General features: G+C 36.3%; 2 protein-coding genes across 2 annotated transcripts; one reads left to right on the top strand and one right to left on the bottom strand.

The window, feature by feature from the left end:
- Window positions 1-12,388: 12,388 nt before the first annotated feature.
- On the top strand, window positions 12,389-16,694 carry LOC103343370 (protein ACCELERATED CELL DEATH 6-like). The gene is made up of 3 exons (XM_089051040.1): window positions 12,389-13,301; window positions 15,131-15,663; window positions 15,769-16,694. Exons 1-3 carry the CDS (start codon window positions 12,404-12,406, stop codon window positions 16,522-16,524), a joined length of 2,187 nt encoding a protein of 728 aa, XP_088907166.1. The 5' UTR covers window positions 12,389-12,403; the 3' UTR covers window positions 16,525-16,694.
- Window positions 16,695-17,491: 797 nt separating this feature from the next.
- LOC103343368 (uncharacterized) lies at window positions 17,492-20,663 on the bottom strand. Its single transcript, XM_008247030.3, has 4 exons — window positions 20,231-20,663; window positions 19,875-20,033; window positions 19,015-19,233; window positions 17,492-17,839 (listed from the first exon to the last, which is right to left on the bottom strand). The coding sequence occupies exons 1-4, from the start codon at window positions 20,432-20,434 to the stop codon at window positions 17,498-17,500; spliced, it is 924 nt and encodes a 307-aa protein (XP_008245252.2). The 5' UTR covers window positions 20,435-20,663; the 3' UTR covers window positions 17,492-17,497.
- Between the last annotated feature and the right edge of the window lie 201 nt (window positions 20,664-20,864).

Raw genomic sequence — 20,864 nt, 5'->3', positions numbered from 1 at the left:
AGAGGGAAGGAAGAACGAAGTCAGTCGTAAGGCTTGTGACTGTTGCGGACTCGTTTGAGTACTAAGTGATGGTGACAGTGTCAGAACTGGTGGGAGTGATGGTGTTGGACTTGTAATGACCATTTTGCCCCAAAATTTAAGAGAAAATGTAATTTAAGATCAACGTGCAACCATTTTTTGAAGAGAGATTCACTATTATACCCAATATAAGAACCTAAATTATATAATAAGAAACTATATGAAATGAGCTTTGGAAACACACCCGAAACCCATTTACAACATAACAAAAAGACTTTTAACTTCTTTTAAATTACAAAATTGCTATTGATTTCTTAAAACAAACCCAACCCAAAAACCTCATAAAAAAAAATCCAAAACCCTCAATAGGACATCAAAGTAATTTAATAATTAAAATTAAATTTAATAGGGCTTGTCATGTTTTGAATTTGTTTATCCAAAACCCTCAATAGGACATCAAAGTAATTTAATAATTAAAATTAAATTTAATAGGACTTGTCATGTTTTGAATTTGTTTATCCAAAACCCTCAATAGGACATCAAAGTAATTTAATAATTAAAATTAAATTTAATAGGGCTTGTCATGTTTTGAATTTGTTTATAGAAATTAAATAGTATAGGATTTATTTATAATTTTGATGCTAAAATGGGTATATGACTAAATATTTCTAAATGGTATCTAACACAAACTTTTACAAATAAAAGGGACCCATCAAAAGAAAACAATGTGTCACCAAATGGGCTTTGGCAAAAATGCTTCGTTCATAAGCATAAACATGTACCAGATCCAGAAAGCTATCCTGTTTACAGCTTTACACCCATCACCCATCACCCATCACCCATCACCCATCAATCACGTTTTTCTATTCAATCAGAAAAACTGGCGTCGCCTCGTCTCTTTGACAGCTTCACACGCATCACCCATCGCGTTTTTCTATTCAATCAGAAAGCCACCCTATAACTACCCTTTTTTATTTTTATAATTCAAATTAGTTTTCTTCTTACTGAATAATGGCATCAGCATCCCAAACAAACACTCCTCTCAATCTCAATTAAACGTATCGTTTTGCGGATGAAAGGGAACGAATTCGAATCCGCATATCCCAACTTGCTAAGAATAACTTTATTATTATTTTTTTTCATTTTAATTTTTTTGCCATCAACAAGGAACCAAGGAAAAAAAAATATATCTGTGACGAGATTAAATCATTCAAAGATGTAATTCATATATTAAAAATCAATCCGAAACCAAAAAAAAACTACAAAGTTCAAGAAAACAACCCAAAAAAAAAAAAAGGGAAAAAAGATTCAGATCTTTACATCAAAATCAAGCCCTATGATGATAGAAGTAGAAAAGAAAAGGTTGTTCTGAAATTGAAGACTGAAATCAGCCATACTTGGATCAGAAATCAGCGTCTGATGTGCTTGACCTTGTACCACCCTTTCTTGCACGAATCTCCCACAACCTTCACTCCCTTCTTCACCAAGATCGTGAGCTCCCTGGCCCTCTCCTTCACCTTATGCTCAAACCCAGCCATTCTCTTCCTTCTGCTCTTCGCTCCTTAGAGAGAGAAACACAGACGCAAAGTTCTAGAGAGAGAGAGAGAGTAAACAAGAGAGAGATGTTTGGGTTTTGAGGGTTTTGGGGTTCTTAAGGGCTTATTTATTTCTTGGCGGTGCTGTGGGCTGGGCTATTGTATGGTGGATCCAACTCATAGGGCACACGTGGCGGAGATCCAACGGTGGAATGGTTTGATCGTGTCTTGCGTGATTAGCCGACGTTGATTGCGGGATAAGCATAAGGCTGAGGTGGCATGTGACATGTGTGGCTTTTAATTGAAAATTTTAAAATTGAACCCAACTGAGCCTGTGGCATCAGTGTTTGGGGCCCACCCAATTTTGCTGGGACCACTCCTTGGGCATATAAATCTGGGCTGTAAATTATTATCATGACAGGGTGGACAGGCCAATAACAAATTCCTGACAAATTAGCAGATTTTTCCTTTCCAGAATCATATTCTTTAGGTTTTTATTTTTATTTTTATTATTTTTATTATTTTTATTTTTTGACATGCATTTTATATTATCAATCCTTATCTTATTCTAATTCTAACCATTTTATAATTTTTGTCCCATGCAAACATATCATATTTACAATATTGCCATTTTTATGATGGGCAGATAGATACCATTGATAATTTTATTATTTCTTCACCGATATATTCAACGAATTTATAGAAAATATATCATTTATTTTATTTTTAAAAGAAAATTTTTATCGATTTTTTTTGGAAAAAAGCACAATTCTCATAATAGAGTGTGACAAATATGTTATGTCCTTTTCTGTCACTTGCAAGTCATTTTATTTGTGAGAATGACACAATCAATAAAGTTATTTATCGTATTCTTTTTTGGAAAAAGATACAAACTTCTTTTTCTTGTGAGGGAAAAAAAGGTCAGATAAGAAATTTAAAAGGAATGAAAAAAGAATAACGCATGTTAGCAAAATTTTCACCAAAAATAGTTTCCACTAATATTGTTCTCCCCATATTGTGTATGTACAAATAACAGTATAGTACTTGTTAGAAAATTAAAAACCCAAAATGAGAATGCGTTTCATTTCGTTAGTTAAATAATCAAAATAACATAGTTAAACAAATGAAATACCGTCACATTATTTCACGGGCTAATTTGATAACCAAATTAGTGATTGAAATTGCACAAAAATTTATATTCAAACTAAAAGTGGGAGATCCGATTAATAAGTTTTTAGGAAGACTTAGTACGCACTGAAAAGGTAAGGGACCTTTCCTTAATTGGGTTAATTATTGGACCTTAGACCATTGTTTTGAATTGATGAATCAATTCCTTTTTTTTTTTTTGGGACCAAAAAGAATCGATGACACAAAAAATTTCCTCATTCCATATTCTTGCTAAATGAGCAAAGCACAGCTAGCTGGTGCATAAAGAACCAGCTGGATAAGCATAAACAAGGAAATGTGTGACTCTGAGTCTTTTTATACTTTGAAGTCCATAAAATAATCATAAGATTCGTAGGGCAAAAATTGAAAAAATAGGCCTACCCAATTTCAAACTTTGAATTTTAAGGAAATATCAAGGTTTATATAATAAAATTCGGGTCGGACCAATTGAAATTTTTTTTATTTTAATATATCTGGGGCCACAAACTTTTGGAATTTATATGAAACTTGTGCGTTGGGTCGACTGGACTTGCTGTTACATTTCAAAAGCATTACTATAATATTGTGTTAGAAAATGACTTCAAACTGATCCATTATAAGTCCAATTTGTTCTTTTTTTAAATAACAAATTTGACATTGGCAAAGCTAACTTGAGAACATTTTTATACCTCTAATAGAAAACCTTAAACCGTAAACCCTAAACTGATCTTAAAACGGCGTCACTTCGATACGTATTATTATATGTGGGTGTGTGTGGGACAATGACTTTACACCAAAGGGAACAGGTGGGCAAAAACAGAAAAGAAGAATGATGATTCCTTCCAAATCTCGTTTCTGTTGCAGAACATAATTGTGTCTTATTGAAATCACCATGGCCCCATCGAAACTTCATCATACCAGCTTCAAATTAAAGGGAACAGATTTCCTTTGGGATGTCACTTTGGTATCACTTTAGGATTTTGATGTATTTTTCTATGCTTTTCTTGATTATGATTTCTTGCTATTTGTGACTATCTTGGATCATTTCTAGGGTTTTGTCTAATGTATTTGCCTCTATAGGTAGGTCATCATGTTTTCATTCTTGGTTAGACGACTTGATGACTGATGAACAAAACTTCTGCTTCCTTAATTCCCTCATCCAAATCTTCTTCTCTCTTTCTATTCTCTCCTATCTTAACTTTCTCGGCTTTCGACCACCGAAAAAAAAAAAAAATCTTGGCTAAATGTCTGCCTGTTCTACATTAAGAATACTCCTATTTTCATGCATAATTCTGGAATGAACAGGACATGTCCAGATTATGAAAGTAATATTCTATGGTGAACAGCTACAGAAAGAAAGAAAAAAGACACAGTATTTTCACCTGCTTGAAATTTTAACATACATGACATTCTATGGTGAACAGGACTGCGTATGTGGATTCGGAGAGTTGAATGTTAAATGCCATAGAAATCTTGAAGAGAATAATAAACAGAGAAGGAAACTAAAATCTTGGGCTAGTTGAATCCTAGACGCTATGAAAATCACTCCCGATGATCTTCAGTTGACCTGAAGAATCATGACAATCCTATGTTATGGCATCCATCTCTAATTGGATGGCAAAACCAAATTCAAGACTTAGCTTTCAAGGATAACAAAGGAAGAATCCAGGGAGGAAAATATGCAAATCATGTTCATTCAGTAATATTTTATGTAAGCCTAGTCTTTCATTTATTAGAAAATGCACTAGTGGAGAAGAGTTTTTTTGTCAGTTTCTGGTATAAAAACTGACAGATTCAACTATGTGATTGCATATTGTGAGGCTCAAAGCCATCGTGTGGTTTAAAGCCATAGTATCATCAATTACCTGACTCCTAATAAACGAAAGTAGGTTCACTTTCAAGGAAACAGGAAAGAAGTGTGGAGACTTAAATGTGAAATTCAAGATAAGAATGTTATCATTAGAGTCATGGCGTTGTACAGGGAATGTATTAAAATGGGAGATCTCAAGTTTCCAGTCCAACAATAAGAGCATCCAAGCACACATCCAATGATGAACAACTGTAAGGAATTCTCACCAGACAAGTGAGCTTATCAAAACTGCTGACTGCCATTTCGTAGTGGACGAAATCGACGCTAATAAAAATCCCCTGTAAACAGTTTCTTCCAGCACGGGAGTGACAATGCAATATACAAGAACGCAAGCAGCTTTTGAGATGTTGCTGCTTACCAGGATTTCTTTGAGTACAGGGTTGTTTATAGCCTGCAATGAGGAACCGATTGCAAGCAGCTCTAGAGTTTCCATAAAATTGTTAAACCAACTGATCTATGTATTTAGAGAAACATAAATGAGCTGTAATATTTGGAGAAGAATTTGAAAAGGCAAAAACCTAGTGACTTGTCGTCTATAGTGAAATTTTATCTAGAACAGCTAGTAAATCCTTAATTCCAATTGTAAAAGCCCTATATGATTCTAAACTAGTTAAAATCAAATCACATCGACTTACTCGTAAGTGGTGAAATGAAATGAAGTACGTTCTAGGCAAAAGAAATGATATAATCCACAGTTCATATATCGGTCTTCCTTTTGTTCAAATAAAAGGCTTATTTACGTACATGTGCTTTCAAATTTATCTCAGATTACCACATGAACTTTGAACGTCTCAAAATAATCCCTACACTTTTAAAATCGGTCTCACGTTACCCATTCCGTCGGTATTATAGACGTTCCATTACGTGCTTTGGGCCTTACTTCGTTTTAATGCTTAACATTGGAGAATAAGGGTTTTTTCAGCTTCAGAAAAGGGAGAAAGGGTTGGGTGAGAAGGGGAAATTTGAGCTTTAATGTTGAATCTTTAAACTGGTTTTTGCAAAAATTGGTTAAATACAAATAAATACAATGGTCTGTTAATTACATTTATTTTTAAGCAATCACGGACTATAATGGTGTATTTGTAGTTTGATGTTATTTCTCTGCTTCAAAGTTCCTAGATTTTCTGCTTCCACTGAAAACTCGTGTTTCCATATTGAAGAACACAGAAGTACTCTAAACCTAGTTAATGAATTTGAAGCTAAATCAAGTAATTATAATTTGGGTGGAAAGTGACCATTTTGGACCCCAAATTGCCTACATTTTTACCCTTTTTGAATCAATTTTACAAGTAATTGGGTTCTGAATGAGAGATGTATTAAGCTAATGCAGCCCTAATTTACCAAGTTATGATTGATAGATGATGGGCCTATAATTTTATCTTAACAGCATAAGATTTTTCAACGACTTTGTAACCTGGAAAACCAGAGACTATTAATACTAATAAGAGTTAAAAACAGAGGAAGCAACAACTTAACTCTTTGTTTTAAGTCTGATGATTTGCTTGAACTAATATGTTTTGATTTGTGGAAGCGTACCTGAATTATCTCGTAGGACTCTTAAATGGATCATAAACTTATAGTTGGGGTCAAGGGGAAGATACTCAAAAGTCAAAAGTGATGCTTAAATACATCCCCATTCTTTCTCTGAAATATGAAGTCTTGAAATTTCAATTCAACTGTCTGATTTACCAAGTTCTGAATGATAGATGGTACTAAAGTGTAGAATTTTCAGTTTGTTGACTTTTATCTTTCTGAGATTACTTTTCTTTTTAGGTTTTGGTTGTTTGATGATATAGTACAACACTAATAGAATGAAATATCTTACAGCTAATGCTAGCTCATAGAAGGAGAATTATAGATAAAACAGCTTTTTTTTGCAAGTTTGTAAGGAGATGAAATTCACTTGCAGGAAGAACTTTATTTATAAGTCTCCTCTGCTTCTGCTATGTTTAACCTTCGATGCTCGTATCTCCATGGCGTCTCATGTTATCTACGCAGCCAATCTCTTTCTGGGAACTGCAGACAATTACCTCTCTAAGTGGCATTTTTGAGTCTGGGTTTCTTCACACCAGGTAACTCTCAAAACTATTATATTGGGATATGGTACAAAGAACTACCCTCGAAAACAGTAGTTTGGATGGCAAACAGAAACCAACCTGTTTCTGATACATCGTCCTCAACATTGCAACTCTTCCAAAATGGAAACTTAACCCTACTGGTCCAATCCACAACTGAAATTTGGTCAACTTATTCTATGTCAATGGTTTCTCATTCCACTGTAGCAGCAACCCAGCCCAAAGTGATTTCTTCTCCAGATTCTCCCAAAATTCGAACCCCACCTTAGATTTTGATAAGCCATAGCCCTCTTCTCCAGATTTCCCCTTCTCACCCAAACATCCCCTTTCCTTTTTTCTGAAGCTGAAAAAACCATTATTCTCCAATGTTAAGGGTTAAAATGAAGTGGGGCCCAAAACACGTAACGAAATGTCTATAATGATGACGGAATGGGTAATGTGAGACCGATTTTAAAAGTGTGGGGGGTATTTTGAGACGATTCAAAGCCCATGTGGTAATTTGAGAGAAGTTTAAAAGCACAGGAGGCATGTACATAAATAAGCCCAAATTGTAAAAAAGCTACTTATCCCAGTTTTTTATTACTTTTTTTTTTCCTTGGATGAGAAAGTTCTTTAAACATTATAACAAAAGCAGAAAACCAAAATCAGTTAAGTTTATCATGTGAACCTTGGGCCCAAGAATACTGTTAGCAAGGAAGTAAGGAAAACCAATATGAATAGAAACCCAAATCCTACGGCTGTTGCCAACAGCCAGCTCCTCTCCTTTGAAGGCGGTGGCGGATAATGGCGGCTGGCCAGAGGTGGACATGTGGCATAGTGTGCTCGACTTAGAAGGAGTGACATTGTGTGTAATTTTAATGTTTTTAATTACATTATTGTAAAATTAGGTGCTACTTTTTAGTCTTTTGCCTTATACTAATTCGGTGAAATTGTATTCCTATATTCTAAATTAGTATATTATATAGTGTTTTAAAATGAAAGCTCAGTTAGTAGATGTCTCACTCTTAACTTCACTGTTATTATAATTGGCTTACATGTCTCACTCTTAACTTCACTATTATTATAATTGGCTTATTGATCCTACCTAAAGTTCAAGGTTGGAGTTGTATATAGAACTATTCGGTAAACATACATGGTTTTAAAGTCTCCCTTATAGTTTAGTGCATTAATCGCATCGAGTATTGAATAAATAAATACATAAAAAAGAAAAGAAAGCTGAATTGAGTATTGATCCAAACGATAACTTGAACCGTAGTTAGTACGGCTGTGTGGTTGAACCGCAAGGGTAGTTTAGGGTTAAACCGCAATGGAGCATGATCATCTACCTTGATTTCATTATTCTCAGTAGTATGATTAACATTAGTACTTGCATTATTATCCGGATGACTTATATTCCTAAATATAAATAAAATTCAACACATTAAATATAATATTATTAAATTACTTAAGAGCAACTCCACCAATTTGCCCTTTGCCATGGCAAAGGGGGAGCTAGGGCAGGCACTATTCACGTGAACAGTGGTTGCCCTTGCAAATAGTATTGTGTGTTTACACCCGTTGTTATGGCAAAGGGCAATTACTATTCATTTTTTTGTTTTTTTTCGCAAAATTTTTTACCCCAATAATTAATTTGGATAATATTTTCGGATAAGATTTCCGGGTTCTTACGTGTCAAGACTATTCATAATCAGATAAAATTTCCGAATAAGATTTTTGGATTCAAATTTCGGATGAATTTCAAAATTCAAATTTCAGATAAATTTTGGTTCAAATTTTGGATGAATTTCAAATTTCAGATAAGATTTTCATCCAATCAAATCAAGCCACGTGGCATCTCTATCTTGCCAAAATTTTCTATAAAACCAGAGGCTCAGCTCATACCTCTCACACTACATCTTTCTATATTTCCATTTCTCAGAGTTTAGAATTCATACTCCATTCATTCTCAATGGAAGAATTTAGGAGATGTTCTTGGAGTGGCAAGAGCGAGAAACAAATGAGAGAAACCGTAGAGCAGATGAAATAAATATGTTGCAGAGAGAAGTCGATGAACAAGTTGTCATGGCAGTGGCTTTGCAAGATGAAGAGAACCAAGGTCGTTGCCATGGTTCACAAGTCGGCCGTCGCCGGAATGTGGACAGACATAGGCATTCTCGGGGTAAGAATCTTTTGGAAGATTATTTTATCCCAACTTCTTTGTACTCTGATGTTGATTTTCGAAGGCGAATGCAACCCCATTTGTTCAATAAAGTCATGCATGATATTTGCAATTATAATGCATACTTTGTTCAAAAGTGTGATGTTGCTGGGGTTTTGGGACTTCTTCTGGAGTAAAAGCTTACAGTTGTTATACGAATGTTGGGTTATGGAGCATCTGCTGATCATGTTGATGAGATTGCCCAGATGAGGAAGTGCACTACGCTAGAGGCTTTAGTAAGATTTTGTGATGCAGTTGAAACTTTGTACACTAGGGACTACCTGCATAGACCTACTCTCAGGGACCTCCAACGGCTTCTAAAAAAAGCCAAGCTCGAGGATTTCCAGGAATGATTGGTAGCATCGACTGCATGCACTGACAATGGAAGAATTGCCCAACTGCCTTGCAAGGTGATTACGAAAATAGAAAAGGCCAAAAAAGTATCATCCTTGAAGCCGTTACTGGCTTCGACACATGGGTTTGACATGCCTTCTTCGGAGTTGCCGGATCCCAAAATGACCTCAACGTGCTGGGTCAATCCCCGGTCTTCAACGATGTTTTGAGAGGCCAAGGCCCCAATATCACCTATCAAGTCAACAATATAGTATACCAGATGGGGTATTATCTAGCTGACGGCATCTACCCGATGTGGACCACATTTGTCAAATCCATTCTGAATCCCTGATCCTAGAAGCAAAAATTATTTGCTACCTATTAAGAATGATACATGAAAGATATCGAAATGTGTTTTGGCATCCTTCAAGCTCAGTGGGGCCCGTATGTTTGATAAGGAGATCCTCAGAAGCATTATGATGACTTGCATCATCCTCCATAATATGATTGTGGAGGATGAGTATGATTATGATGCTGTAGAGGTCTACGAACCAGATCTCATGAACACGGCCTTGACACGAATTTATGAAAGGCCCATGGGGCAAAGTGAAGAACCGTTTGAGCCGGAACCGTTGGTGAGGGATGGTCGTTTCATGACCCGGATGATAGATCGATATACAAAGATGCAATATTCGTATATTCATGAAAGGCGTCAACTTGACTTGATGGAGCATCTATGGGCGGTGAAAAGCAATGAAGATGAATGACAGAGCATAGATGCTTTGGTTATGTTTTATTTAGTTATGGTTTGGTTGTGTTATTTTTTATTTATTATGGTTTGGTTGTGGTTTGTTATTATTGTTGTGCATTGTTTGTAGTTTTTTATATATTTTAATTATGTTTTGTTTGATGTATGGAATATGTTGAATAAAAATGTATTTTATTGAATGCTTTGTTTATTAAATAAAGAAACCCAATACAAGTCATCAAGAATTACTACTACTAAAATAAAATACATGAATTACAACAACTTTAATGAAAACATGAAAAATACAAATACATAAAAGGTATGACAACTAATTTAATGGTTTTCATCATTTAACCAATCCGTGTTGCTAGGCCTATCATCCTGTAAAAGTCTTCTTCTCATAACATCCCTTCGTTCTAAGTTCCAAAATTGTTTTGTTTCAGGCGACATATGGCTTGTATCTATCACTATGGTTTCCCGATCCGTCTTATATATCTATTTTTTGCTCAAATACTTCCTTTCTTGTGCATACTCGGCTCGAATTGCCATCTCGTTCTCTTGCGTTTCTGCTCCATTTCAATTCTCGTTTGGTTCGCCTTGCAATTTCCCCCAAATTTTTTGATGTATTATTGCTCAAATTACCCTCTTTCTTTGCCTTCACAGCCTTTCGGCCAATGGGCCTTGGCTCCTTTTCGATGGGTGAGTCTTGACTCATAGGGAAATCGATAGGTGAATCCAATTTCATTGAATCACGGAGTGGTCGTCTCGTTTAACATAACGGTGGGACCTGTGGGAATAATTCTGAAACGTTTGCAATTTTTCACAACCTCCCAACATTCATGATGGTTGAAACTTTTTTTGCCTTGCCCAGTTGCACCAAACCACATCTGTGCTTGAATCATCTATTTAAAAAAAAAATTGGAAATGCAAGAAATATTTAAAATATATTGGATATGCAAGTAACAAAAATAAAAAATTGGAAATGCAATTAAACTTACAAATAAATTGGAAGTGCAAGAAATATTAAGAAACATTTGGAAATGCAAGAAATATTAACAAAATATTGAAAATGCAAGAAATATTAAGGAGATATTTAAAATGCAAGAAATATTAACAAAATATCGAAAATGCAAGAAATATTAACAAAATATTTAAAATGCAAGAAATATTAACAAAATATTGAAAATGCAATAAATATTAACAAAATATATATATTAGGACATTAAACTTAATATAACGAAAATTACAAAATACTTACCTCATTACTACGATTTTCCCTGCTTCTATAGTTGTCCATCGCTTTTGTCAAGGCATCTCTCCATTTTCCCAACTCTTTATTATGAATTTTCCACCTACTAGACAATGCCATTTCCGTATGAGTCGACCCCAGAATTTTTTCACAAAATTCGGCATGAATTTTTTCCACATATGAAAAAAATTTATCTCATTGCCTGACACGGGACAATGACAAACTTGGAGCCAAGTCTCAGACAAGGAAACATCTTCCATGGTGCTCCACGCCCCTCCGGTTTTGATAGAAGAAGCCATAAAGATAAAAAAATAAAAATACAAGGTGAAAGAGAGGAAAATGTTGAGTAAAGAGTGAATAATAGTAGAAGTAGAATAAAATGTATGAGGATTGTGTTGGAAGTGAAGGGTATTGATAGGTATTTATAGAAGAAAAAAAATTAGAATTTTTTAGTATTTTTTTAAAAAAATTCAATTTTTTTTTTCATAATTTTATTAAAAAATGCCACCGTTGGATTGGAGGAGGAGAAGCAGATCAGAGTGGGGCGTGACACCTGTCTTCTACCCGTTCGAGCTTAGGCAGGGCTGACGTCAGCTTACGCTGGTTTAAATTTTGACACGGTAAAAAAATTAAACCGCACGATGACGTTGCGCTGACGCCATCAACCCTCGGGCTCGAGCTCGGGCTAAACTGGCCTTCGGGCCAGCCCGTCTTCATGGGACTCACTCCCAGCCTGGACTTGTGCTCCTCGCTGGAAACGGATTTTGACTTTTTTTTCCCCCAGCCCGAGGCTTGGTCCTACCGCTGGAGTTGTTCTAACCACAAATTTTTTTTTATAAAAAAATTGGTCTTCGTGGGGGAGGGGGGGAAGAGGGGCGCATGTGATACCTAGAAGTTCACATGTGATAGCTAAGGACATCCAGCTACTCTGCGAACTATGCCCCTTGAAAAACACATTTCTTTCTTAATAGCTAATTTTAGACCAAAAAATAAGCGCCACGGCTGACCTTCAAGGATTTGTCCTTTCCCCAAGTTGCAGCAAACCCACCAATCCAGTTACCCACGTGGTCTCTAATAACTCCTCTGGCCCCAAAACACCCCTAGTAGTAGTTAGACACTCTCTCTGTCTCTCCGTCTCCCTCTCCGTGCAAAGGTTGAAGGGCTCTCTAGCTATATACTTAAGGAGTGTCGCTCTCGCTCATCAGGTAAGAATTATATTTAAAAAGGCATTCATGGAGGCCGTCATTTACGCCCCCATCCCCTCCATTTTGGTCGAACTCGGGTGGACTTTTGTACGTAATGCTGTTCGCAAAATCTACTGGGGTTTGGGGTCACCGCTCCTCTTGGATCACGAACACTTATGGATACTGTTGGCGGACGGATTTGCTAGGCTGTGGACAGGAGTATTGAAGAAAGAAGCACTTAAACTCCAGAACCTTGACGAAATAGCAGACCCGTACCAGAAGCTGTACAAATGTGCAACTGAGGGCAGGCTAGATCAATTTCTAGTGACTGTGGGCAAGCGTGAGAGTACAAATGATGCAAATGTTGACATCCAGCTACTCTGCGAACTAAGCCCCTTGAAAAACACATTTCTTCACATAGCTGTGAGCTTCGGCCATGAAATTCTAGCATCTGAGATCGTAAAACTTCACAAGCCCCTTTTGTTAAAGAAAAACTTTCAAGGAGACACTGCGCTCCATATTGCGGCCAGAGATGGGAATCTAGATATGGTAAAATATCTCTGCTCAGGTGAAGGAGAAGCAACAGATATTGAAAATGATATGTCATCAAGGAATCCAGGTTCAGGTGAAAGCAATGCCACAGATATTGAAAACGACCGCATGGGGTTGCTGAGGATGAAAAATGATGAGGACAACATGGCTTTGCATGAAGCACTGATTAATGGCCACAAAGAAGTGGCAGCATATTTGATTGTGGCCGATCCTGATCATGACCATTCGGTTTCATTTTCTGCAAATAAGGAAGGCAAATCACCTTTGTATCTGGCCATTCGAGCAGGGGATATTCTAACTGTGGAGTGTATAAGTCAACGGTACCAGTCGCCTGGGAACTTGGCGGTGGAAGGGAAGTCCCCATTGCATGGTGCAATTCTGGACAAGAACAAAGGTATTTTCTTTTGAAATTTCAGTTACTGACCACATGGAATCAGCCAAGTTTAATTGTTCCATCAAGTCTCCATGCTTTTTTAATTATTTTTATGAAGTTATTTTCGGGTTCAGTAAAAAAAAAAAACACGAAGATTTAATTTTGTTTTTTACACTTAAGTGCTACAGTGCCCCCTAAAACATTTGTCAATTCCCACTAAACCCCCTTAAAGTTAAGTGACCTATTTTGTCCCATTGACTAATGTTTTGTGTCTTATTTTGCCCCTCACCGTCAAGTCTGCTAATGTGGCAAATATGGGACCCAAAATTTTGCTAAACTACTCATTTTTCCCTACTTCACAATCTATCTCACAATCCAAACTGTATACTTTTAGATCATTAGTGAAAGATAATCCCCATAAAAATTCATTCAAATCGAAGAATGTTAAGTTTTCCCACTTTACAATCTATCTCACAATCAAAAATCATCCCTGCAAAAATTCATTCAAATCGAAGAATGTTTAGCTTTTAAGTTTACCAAATAATTAAATGAAGACGAAGATCTCCACAAACCATGCATCGAGATTGTCCACGCCTTAACCACCTAGGCACAATACTTGGGTTGGGTTAGGCCTAACACTAGGTGTGTGGTTTTAACTTAAAAGACCTTGGTGCCATCAGGATTGGAGTACCTATATTTGAACTGCAGATTATTGTTGTATTCTCCGATGTGGGACTTACACATCATCGCTTATATCGAGCCACTACACCAACAATTATATCATTGGAATATGGAGTTTTGATGGGTTTGAAGAATGACAAGTGCTAGGTTGTTTGTGTCTTGGTAGATGCAATTGAATTGGCTCTTGATGCCCAAAATTTGTGTTAGGTTCATATTTTAGTTTCGTAAATAGCTATGCTTAATTCCTTAAATCAAATCAGCTATGACCCAATTTTAAAACAATACAATATGTAATTAAGGGTCTGTTTGATAACCATTTCAGTTTTCAGTTTCTATTTTTCAAAAACTAAGAACTGAAAATGTGTTTGGTAACTAATTTTAGTTTTCAAAACAAATGAAAAGTGAAATTTGAACAAAAGCTGTTGTGTACTTGATTTTAGTTTTCATTTTTCAATTTTATTAGAATTTGGAAATGAAATTTTTTGGGGTCAAATTGTTTATGAGATCACATAATAAAAGTGCATGTTACAAAGAGACCGTACATAGTATGTTTCGGTGAATTTTGGATTTGGAGTCTCAAGGCTTGGACTTTGTCCATGACCGAACACAAGAATTAAGTGGCAGGGTCCAAGAGCATCTGTAATGGACTCCCTAAACCACCTCTTTAAATAAAATTTAGGGGGTAAGTGAGAAAACCCACCTCCAATTATACTCCCTATCCAGCACTTAAAATAAGGAGACATCTAGGAACTCCTAAATATGAAGAGAAAGAATGAACTCCTAGTGGCTCCCTATAATTTATTGATGCCTTATTTAATAAATATTTTAAACTATTGCCTATTTTTTATATTTTTTTAATATATAGAGAAGATGAACCATTTATGTTGAATTAAAAAGGAATTAAAGCATTTATGATTTCCTAAACTAGATTGTAAGGTTGAAATTGAAATTTGATAGAGAGCTCCTAAAATAATTTTTCTGTGTTTTTAGCTAAATTTTAATTAAAAAATAGAGAGCATGATTGTAGATCCTCTAAACGACATGCGTACTGGGAGAACATCAATTGAAGAGACAAAAAAAGATAAGGACGATGAATTAAAAACTATTTTCAATGCACTCTAATTTATATCATTCTGAATATGTATACTTGATTCAATTATTGATGATAGAGCTCCTAGAGATAATATCAACCATGGAATTTACCATCAACGTAAAAGATGGGAAAGGAAGGACCCCACTTCATTATGCAGCATCAACTGGTTATCTCGAAGGGGTTCGCTTCTTCTTGGACAAATGTCCCTCTGACTCAAAGCAACCAGATACTAGTGGCTTCCTCCCGATCCATTCTGCATCAAGCAAAGGTTATGACAAGATTGTTGAAGAGCTGCTTCGACATTTTCCAGCTTCGAAGGAATTGCCAAACTCAGATGGCCAAAATATACTCCATCTTGCAGCAAAATTTGGAAAACATGCCCTTGTTAACTATTTTCTAAGAGAAGGTAATGGGTTTCAGATGTTGATAAACCAACAGGATAAGAAGGGAAATACCCCTTTACATTTGGCAGCAATTTATCGGCATCCAAGAGTTGTGAAATATTTCACATGGGAAAAAAAGACCAACTTAATGGTTTTGAACAACGAAGGCATGACAGCTCTTGACATTGCAGAGTGCACTATGGAAGCTGTTGCTTCATTTCATGGGGTAAGTCTGCTATATTTGTTTTAGGGGAAGTAGCCCAGTTCTATTCTATATCATCTGTTTCGTTTTTGTTGGCAATGAATATGATTTTTCTGTCCCACCATACAGAGACTAACATGGGTAGCACTGAAATCTGGGGGTGCGCAGCGAGCTCATCCTCTGCATGTTCTCTCACGGACAAATGCGCAGAGTCCACAGCAAGACGATGTAGGAGACAACGATGGACATGTAACAACTATGAGTCAAGATGTCCGAGATGAAATTATAAATTCTTGTAGCGCAGACCGCATGGAGTTACAGTTTCCTAACAAGAAAAGTTACAAGGACAGGGTGAACACTCTATTGGTGGTAACTACACTTGTAGCTACAGTGACATTTGCAGCCGGTTTCACAATGCCAGGTGGCTACCATAACTCCGGTCCTCATGAGGGCAAAGCAACCTTGCTAACCAAGGTTATGTTCCAAGTGTTTGTGATCAGTAACACCATAGCTATGTATAGCTCCATCTTCGTTGCAGTTACTCTCATTTGGGCACAAGTGGGAGACCTAATTTTGGTGTTCACAGCTCTTCGTTTGGTAATGCCTCTGCTGGGGATTGCGCTTGGTATGCTGTCCTTAGCCTTTATGGCTGGCGTTTATGTGGTCGTAAGCAACCTTCTTTGGCTTTCCATTGTGGTGTTGGTCATCGGAATATGCTTTCTTTACAGTGTCTTAATACTTTTCAGCCCACTCTTCTTTCCAAATACAACACCTACTTTTCGTTACATCACCTATTATCCCTTTTATTTGGTAGCGCTATTAGCTGCTGGAAGTCACAGCAACGCCCTAGAAGAAGAAGAAGAATCTCCTCTGTCGAAGCACTAAGTTGAGAAGCACCAAGTTATTAAGAATTAATAAGAATTATTAACTATATATTGTGTGTTTTTTTTTTGGTGTGGGTCATTGTATTTTATAATGTTAGTACATTATTAAACTTTGTCGGCTTTCAACCAAATAAAACTTTCTGGGCTAAACGTCTGCCTGTTCTACATTAAGGCTCCTATTTGCATGCATAATTCTAGAATGAACAGGACATGCCCAGATTATGGAAGATTTGGATAAGGAATGAAGGTAGGCAGAGCATAGATGAGTATGCCATGAATATCACTGTTACCAGCGGTCTAGTCATCTATCAACATTCAAGTTTAGCTGGCCTGCAAGTGCACAGCTACAGCAAGAAAGAAAAAACACAGTATTTTCATCCTGCTAGAAATTTTAGCATACATGACATTCTATGGTGAACATGACTGCGTATGTGGATTCGGAGAGTTGAATGCTAAATGCCATAGAAATCTTGAAGAGAAGAATAAACAGAGAAGGAAAGTAAACTCTTGGGCTAGTTGAATCCTAGACAATATGAAATCACTTGCGATGATCTTCAGTTGACCTGAAGAATCATGACAATCCTATGTTATGGCATCCATCTCTGATTGGGTGGCAAAACCAACTTCAAGACTTGGCTTTCAAGGATAACCAAAGAAGGAATCAAAAAGGGAGGAAAATATGCAATTCATGTTTATTCAGTAATATTTTATGTGAGCCTAGTTTTTCATTTATTAGAAAATGCACTAGTGGAGAAGAGTCTTATGCCTGTTTCTAGTATCAAAACTGACAGATTCAACTATGTGATTGCATATTGTGAGGCTCAAACCAATTGTGTGATTTAATAACATTGATCAGAAAATCAAGTGAGCACTGTTAATTCAAAGCCATAGTATCAATTACCTGACTCCTAAGAAATGAAAGTAGGTTCACTTTCAAGAAACAGGAAAGAAGTGTGGAGACTTAAATGTGAAATTCAAGATAAGAATGTTATCATTAGAGTCATGGCGTTGTACAGGGAATGTATTAAAATGGGAGATCTCAAGTTTCCAGTCCAACAATAAGAGCATCCAAGCACACATCCAATGATGAACAACTGTAAGGAATTCTCACCAGACAAGTGAGCTGCACTAAAAATAGCTGAGCTTATCAAAACTGCTGACTGCCATTTCATAGCGGACGAAATTGACGCTAATAAAAATCCCCTGTAAACAGTTTCTTCCAGCACGGGAGTGACAATGCAATATACAAGGACGCAAGCAGCTTTTGAGATGTTGCTGCTTACCAGGATTTCTTTGAGTACAGGGTTATTTATAGCCTGCAATGATATGGTGCAAAATAAATACTTGAAAGAGGAACAGAGTTTCCATAAAATTACTAAATCAATGATATATTTATTTAGAGAAATATAAATGAGCTGTAATAAGAACTTGAGAACAATTTGAAAAGGCAAAAACAATTTATAGGAAACTCTACAACAGCCAGAAAATGAGCCAACTTCTTTGGATGTTTTTTCTACTTGCATTAAGGACTCAGATGATACACATTGTTGAAGCAACTGCTTAGAGTTAAGGTTAAATTGCATTGGAAAACATGTAGATTGAAAAGGGTCAAGAAAGACGAAATAAGAGATATACTAAATCAAGAAATCTTTTCTAATTTCAATGCATGATTGATTTGGGAAATTTCCAGTGAGTTAGATTAGACTTTTATCCCCTTATTCATTTATTCTTGGGCCCTTTCAAAACATCTTTTACTTCTTGTCTGATGCAGTTGTGAGATCATTTTAACTTAGGAGGAAAATCCTTAATTCCAATTGGTAAAGCCTCTTCTACCAAGCACTATATGATTCTAAACTAGTTAAATTCAAACAACAGCCACTTACTCATAGATATTGAAATCAAATTAAAATTAATATCAGAAACATTTTATCAAGCACTAAACAATGTTATATTAGCTGCTGTATCATCACAGCAAACTGAGTCATCAGACCATGTAGTTGTCAGTTTGTTCAGTTTTGGCTAGTGAAAACATTGTGAGCCTAGGGTTAACATGTCAATGAGAATCAGTCCCCTATACAATCTCATATCTCAAATTCTCTATGGACTATGAATCATGTGAAATGGAGGATACAACCTCCTTCCTGCAACTTATCATTAATTACCATGAGATCTCATCCATCATCAGATAGGTTGTATTATTCTCAAAAACCATTTATTTACCATATTTGGATACCTTAATCATTGTACCTTCTATCATTTGTATGACATTATACATGTATGCTCTAGGCAAACGAAAAATATAACGTACAGTTCTGAAAAATAAAGCAAGGGCATATATTGGCCTTCCTTTTGTTCAAATACTTAGCATACCCAATTGTAGAAAAGGTACTTATCCCAGTTTCCGATTGCCTATTTTTTCTTGGATGAGAAAGTTCATGAAATATTATAACAAGAGCAGAAAACCATAAGCAGTTAAGTTTATCAAGCGAACCTTGGGCCCAACAACACTATCAGCAAGGAAGGAAGTAAGGAAAACCAACATGAATAGAAACCCAAATCCTACAGCTGATGCCAACAGCCAGCTCCTCTCTTTTGATACTTTGTTACCTTTAAAGAAATCCACAAACTTATATTGTGGCTTAGCAGTGCTCTGCAGAAGAACTAGAGCTGCAATGAGCTCTAAAATTTGAGCTCCAAGCAATGATATTGCCTGCAATAACCAAAAAAGGAAACCAAGATCTGTTATAAGTGCGCAACTTTATTAATGTAAGGCTAAAGTTTGTTCAAATGCTAGACAGTCCATATATGAACTTGTTCAAATTAGGTCTCAGTGCAGAACAGAATCCATGAAATCCCATTACTAAGAGAGTTATCTACTGAACTACCGATCTTATGGGCGTGGGAACAATGATATACCACGGGATGCTAATTGTTGCTTGTTTCAAATTTCAATTGGTACTTCGAAGATGCCGATGAGATTCCTATCTCTGCATTACAGGACCATGTACGTTGGTAACCATTGTCACTTTTTTGAGTTTTGAATCCTAAGTTTGATGTAAAGAGAGGACTGGATGGGCTACTTGATTACAGGGTGGTTCATTAGCCTCCATAAGGCATATGCCAATCCATACACAAGGACAGAAGACAAACAAATCCAATATTCAGCCCCGAAAAATGACACCTACATGTCAATGTTAAATATTAAATGATGAAAAGGGAAGTAAGATTGCCCTTCTCGGCAAAGCATTTTGTGTAAGTATCCTCTCACATTTTTCATTCTTCCGAGAATCGAATAGTGTAAAAAGAAATTTTTGGGCCAGGTCGATAATACAAATCAAGAAACAAACTCACCTCTATCTGTGGATCAAGAATAGGTTCATGCAATACATGAGCAACCACAGACAACCCTCCAAAACTCAGAGGAATGTGCAAACTGAACATATAGAAAGCCATAGTGCTCCATAAACTTCCATGGTCCCATGAAGCATCTGCTGCCAAAACCGAGAATCCCTACAATTTAGAATCACAAAAAAGCCCATTTCATTTCATGCTTGGTTCAAGAACAAAAAAAGCCAAAGAACCCAAAAGAATATGGTTGACAGGCCAGTTGTAACAATGAATTCACCATTAACGCATAAAAATCCTCTGAGAAAATATCAGATACATAAAAAAGAGAAGTTCAAAAAGAAAAATGAGCGGAGTTGAACCTGAGAAGAGGCTTCATGGGTGTTTTCAGTTTTGTGACAAAAGCACTTGAAAGAAACTTTGGAGCTTAAGCTGGATTTGGAATTGGTGCAACTGAGAAGAGTATGGGGAGATAGAAAGCAAATTAGTGGTCTGCTAAAATTTCCAATGGGTTTTTTTGGTGCAAGGTGTAGAGGATGCCACAGTTGCCACTGTAACTGTATCATTCTGTCCCGAACCAGTGGTTCTGCTCCTCCTCATGTCCAGCCGCTACCCAATCATCGATAGTAAACCACAAGGTCTTAGGCCAAATAGGGGAATTTGCGCTAACGGTTCTTGTCCGTATCCTGCTTTTATTTGCTCAATTAACACAATTAAAATTGCAGGTCAAATTCGGATCAACTCGTGATGACACCACTCTTTTGGCACGGCAAAGGACAAAGAGAAGCAAGGCTGCTCTTGCAACCTTGTGTTGGCAAATACTATTCACTTTTAGTTTTTATACCTAAACAATTAATTTTGAGAAGATTTTCGAATAAAATTTTGGTTTTCACATGTCAATATTTATTATAAAATTCATATATTATAATTCGAATGAATTTTTTGGATAAGATTTTCGGTTGCCACGTGTCGATATTTATTAAAAAAAACAAATCT

Source organism: Prunus mume, linkage group LG4, assembly GCF_029339155.1.
Source record: "Prunus mume cultivar Tortuosa linkage group LG4, ASM2933915v1, whole genome shotgun sequence".
Lineage (NCBI taxonomy): Eukaryota > Viridiplantae > Streptophyta > Magnoliopsida > Rosales > Rosaceae > Prunus > Prunus mume.
The sequence above is the reverse complement of the archived record's forward strand: the minus strand, read 5'-3'. Positions and strand labels throughout refer to the sequence as shown.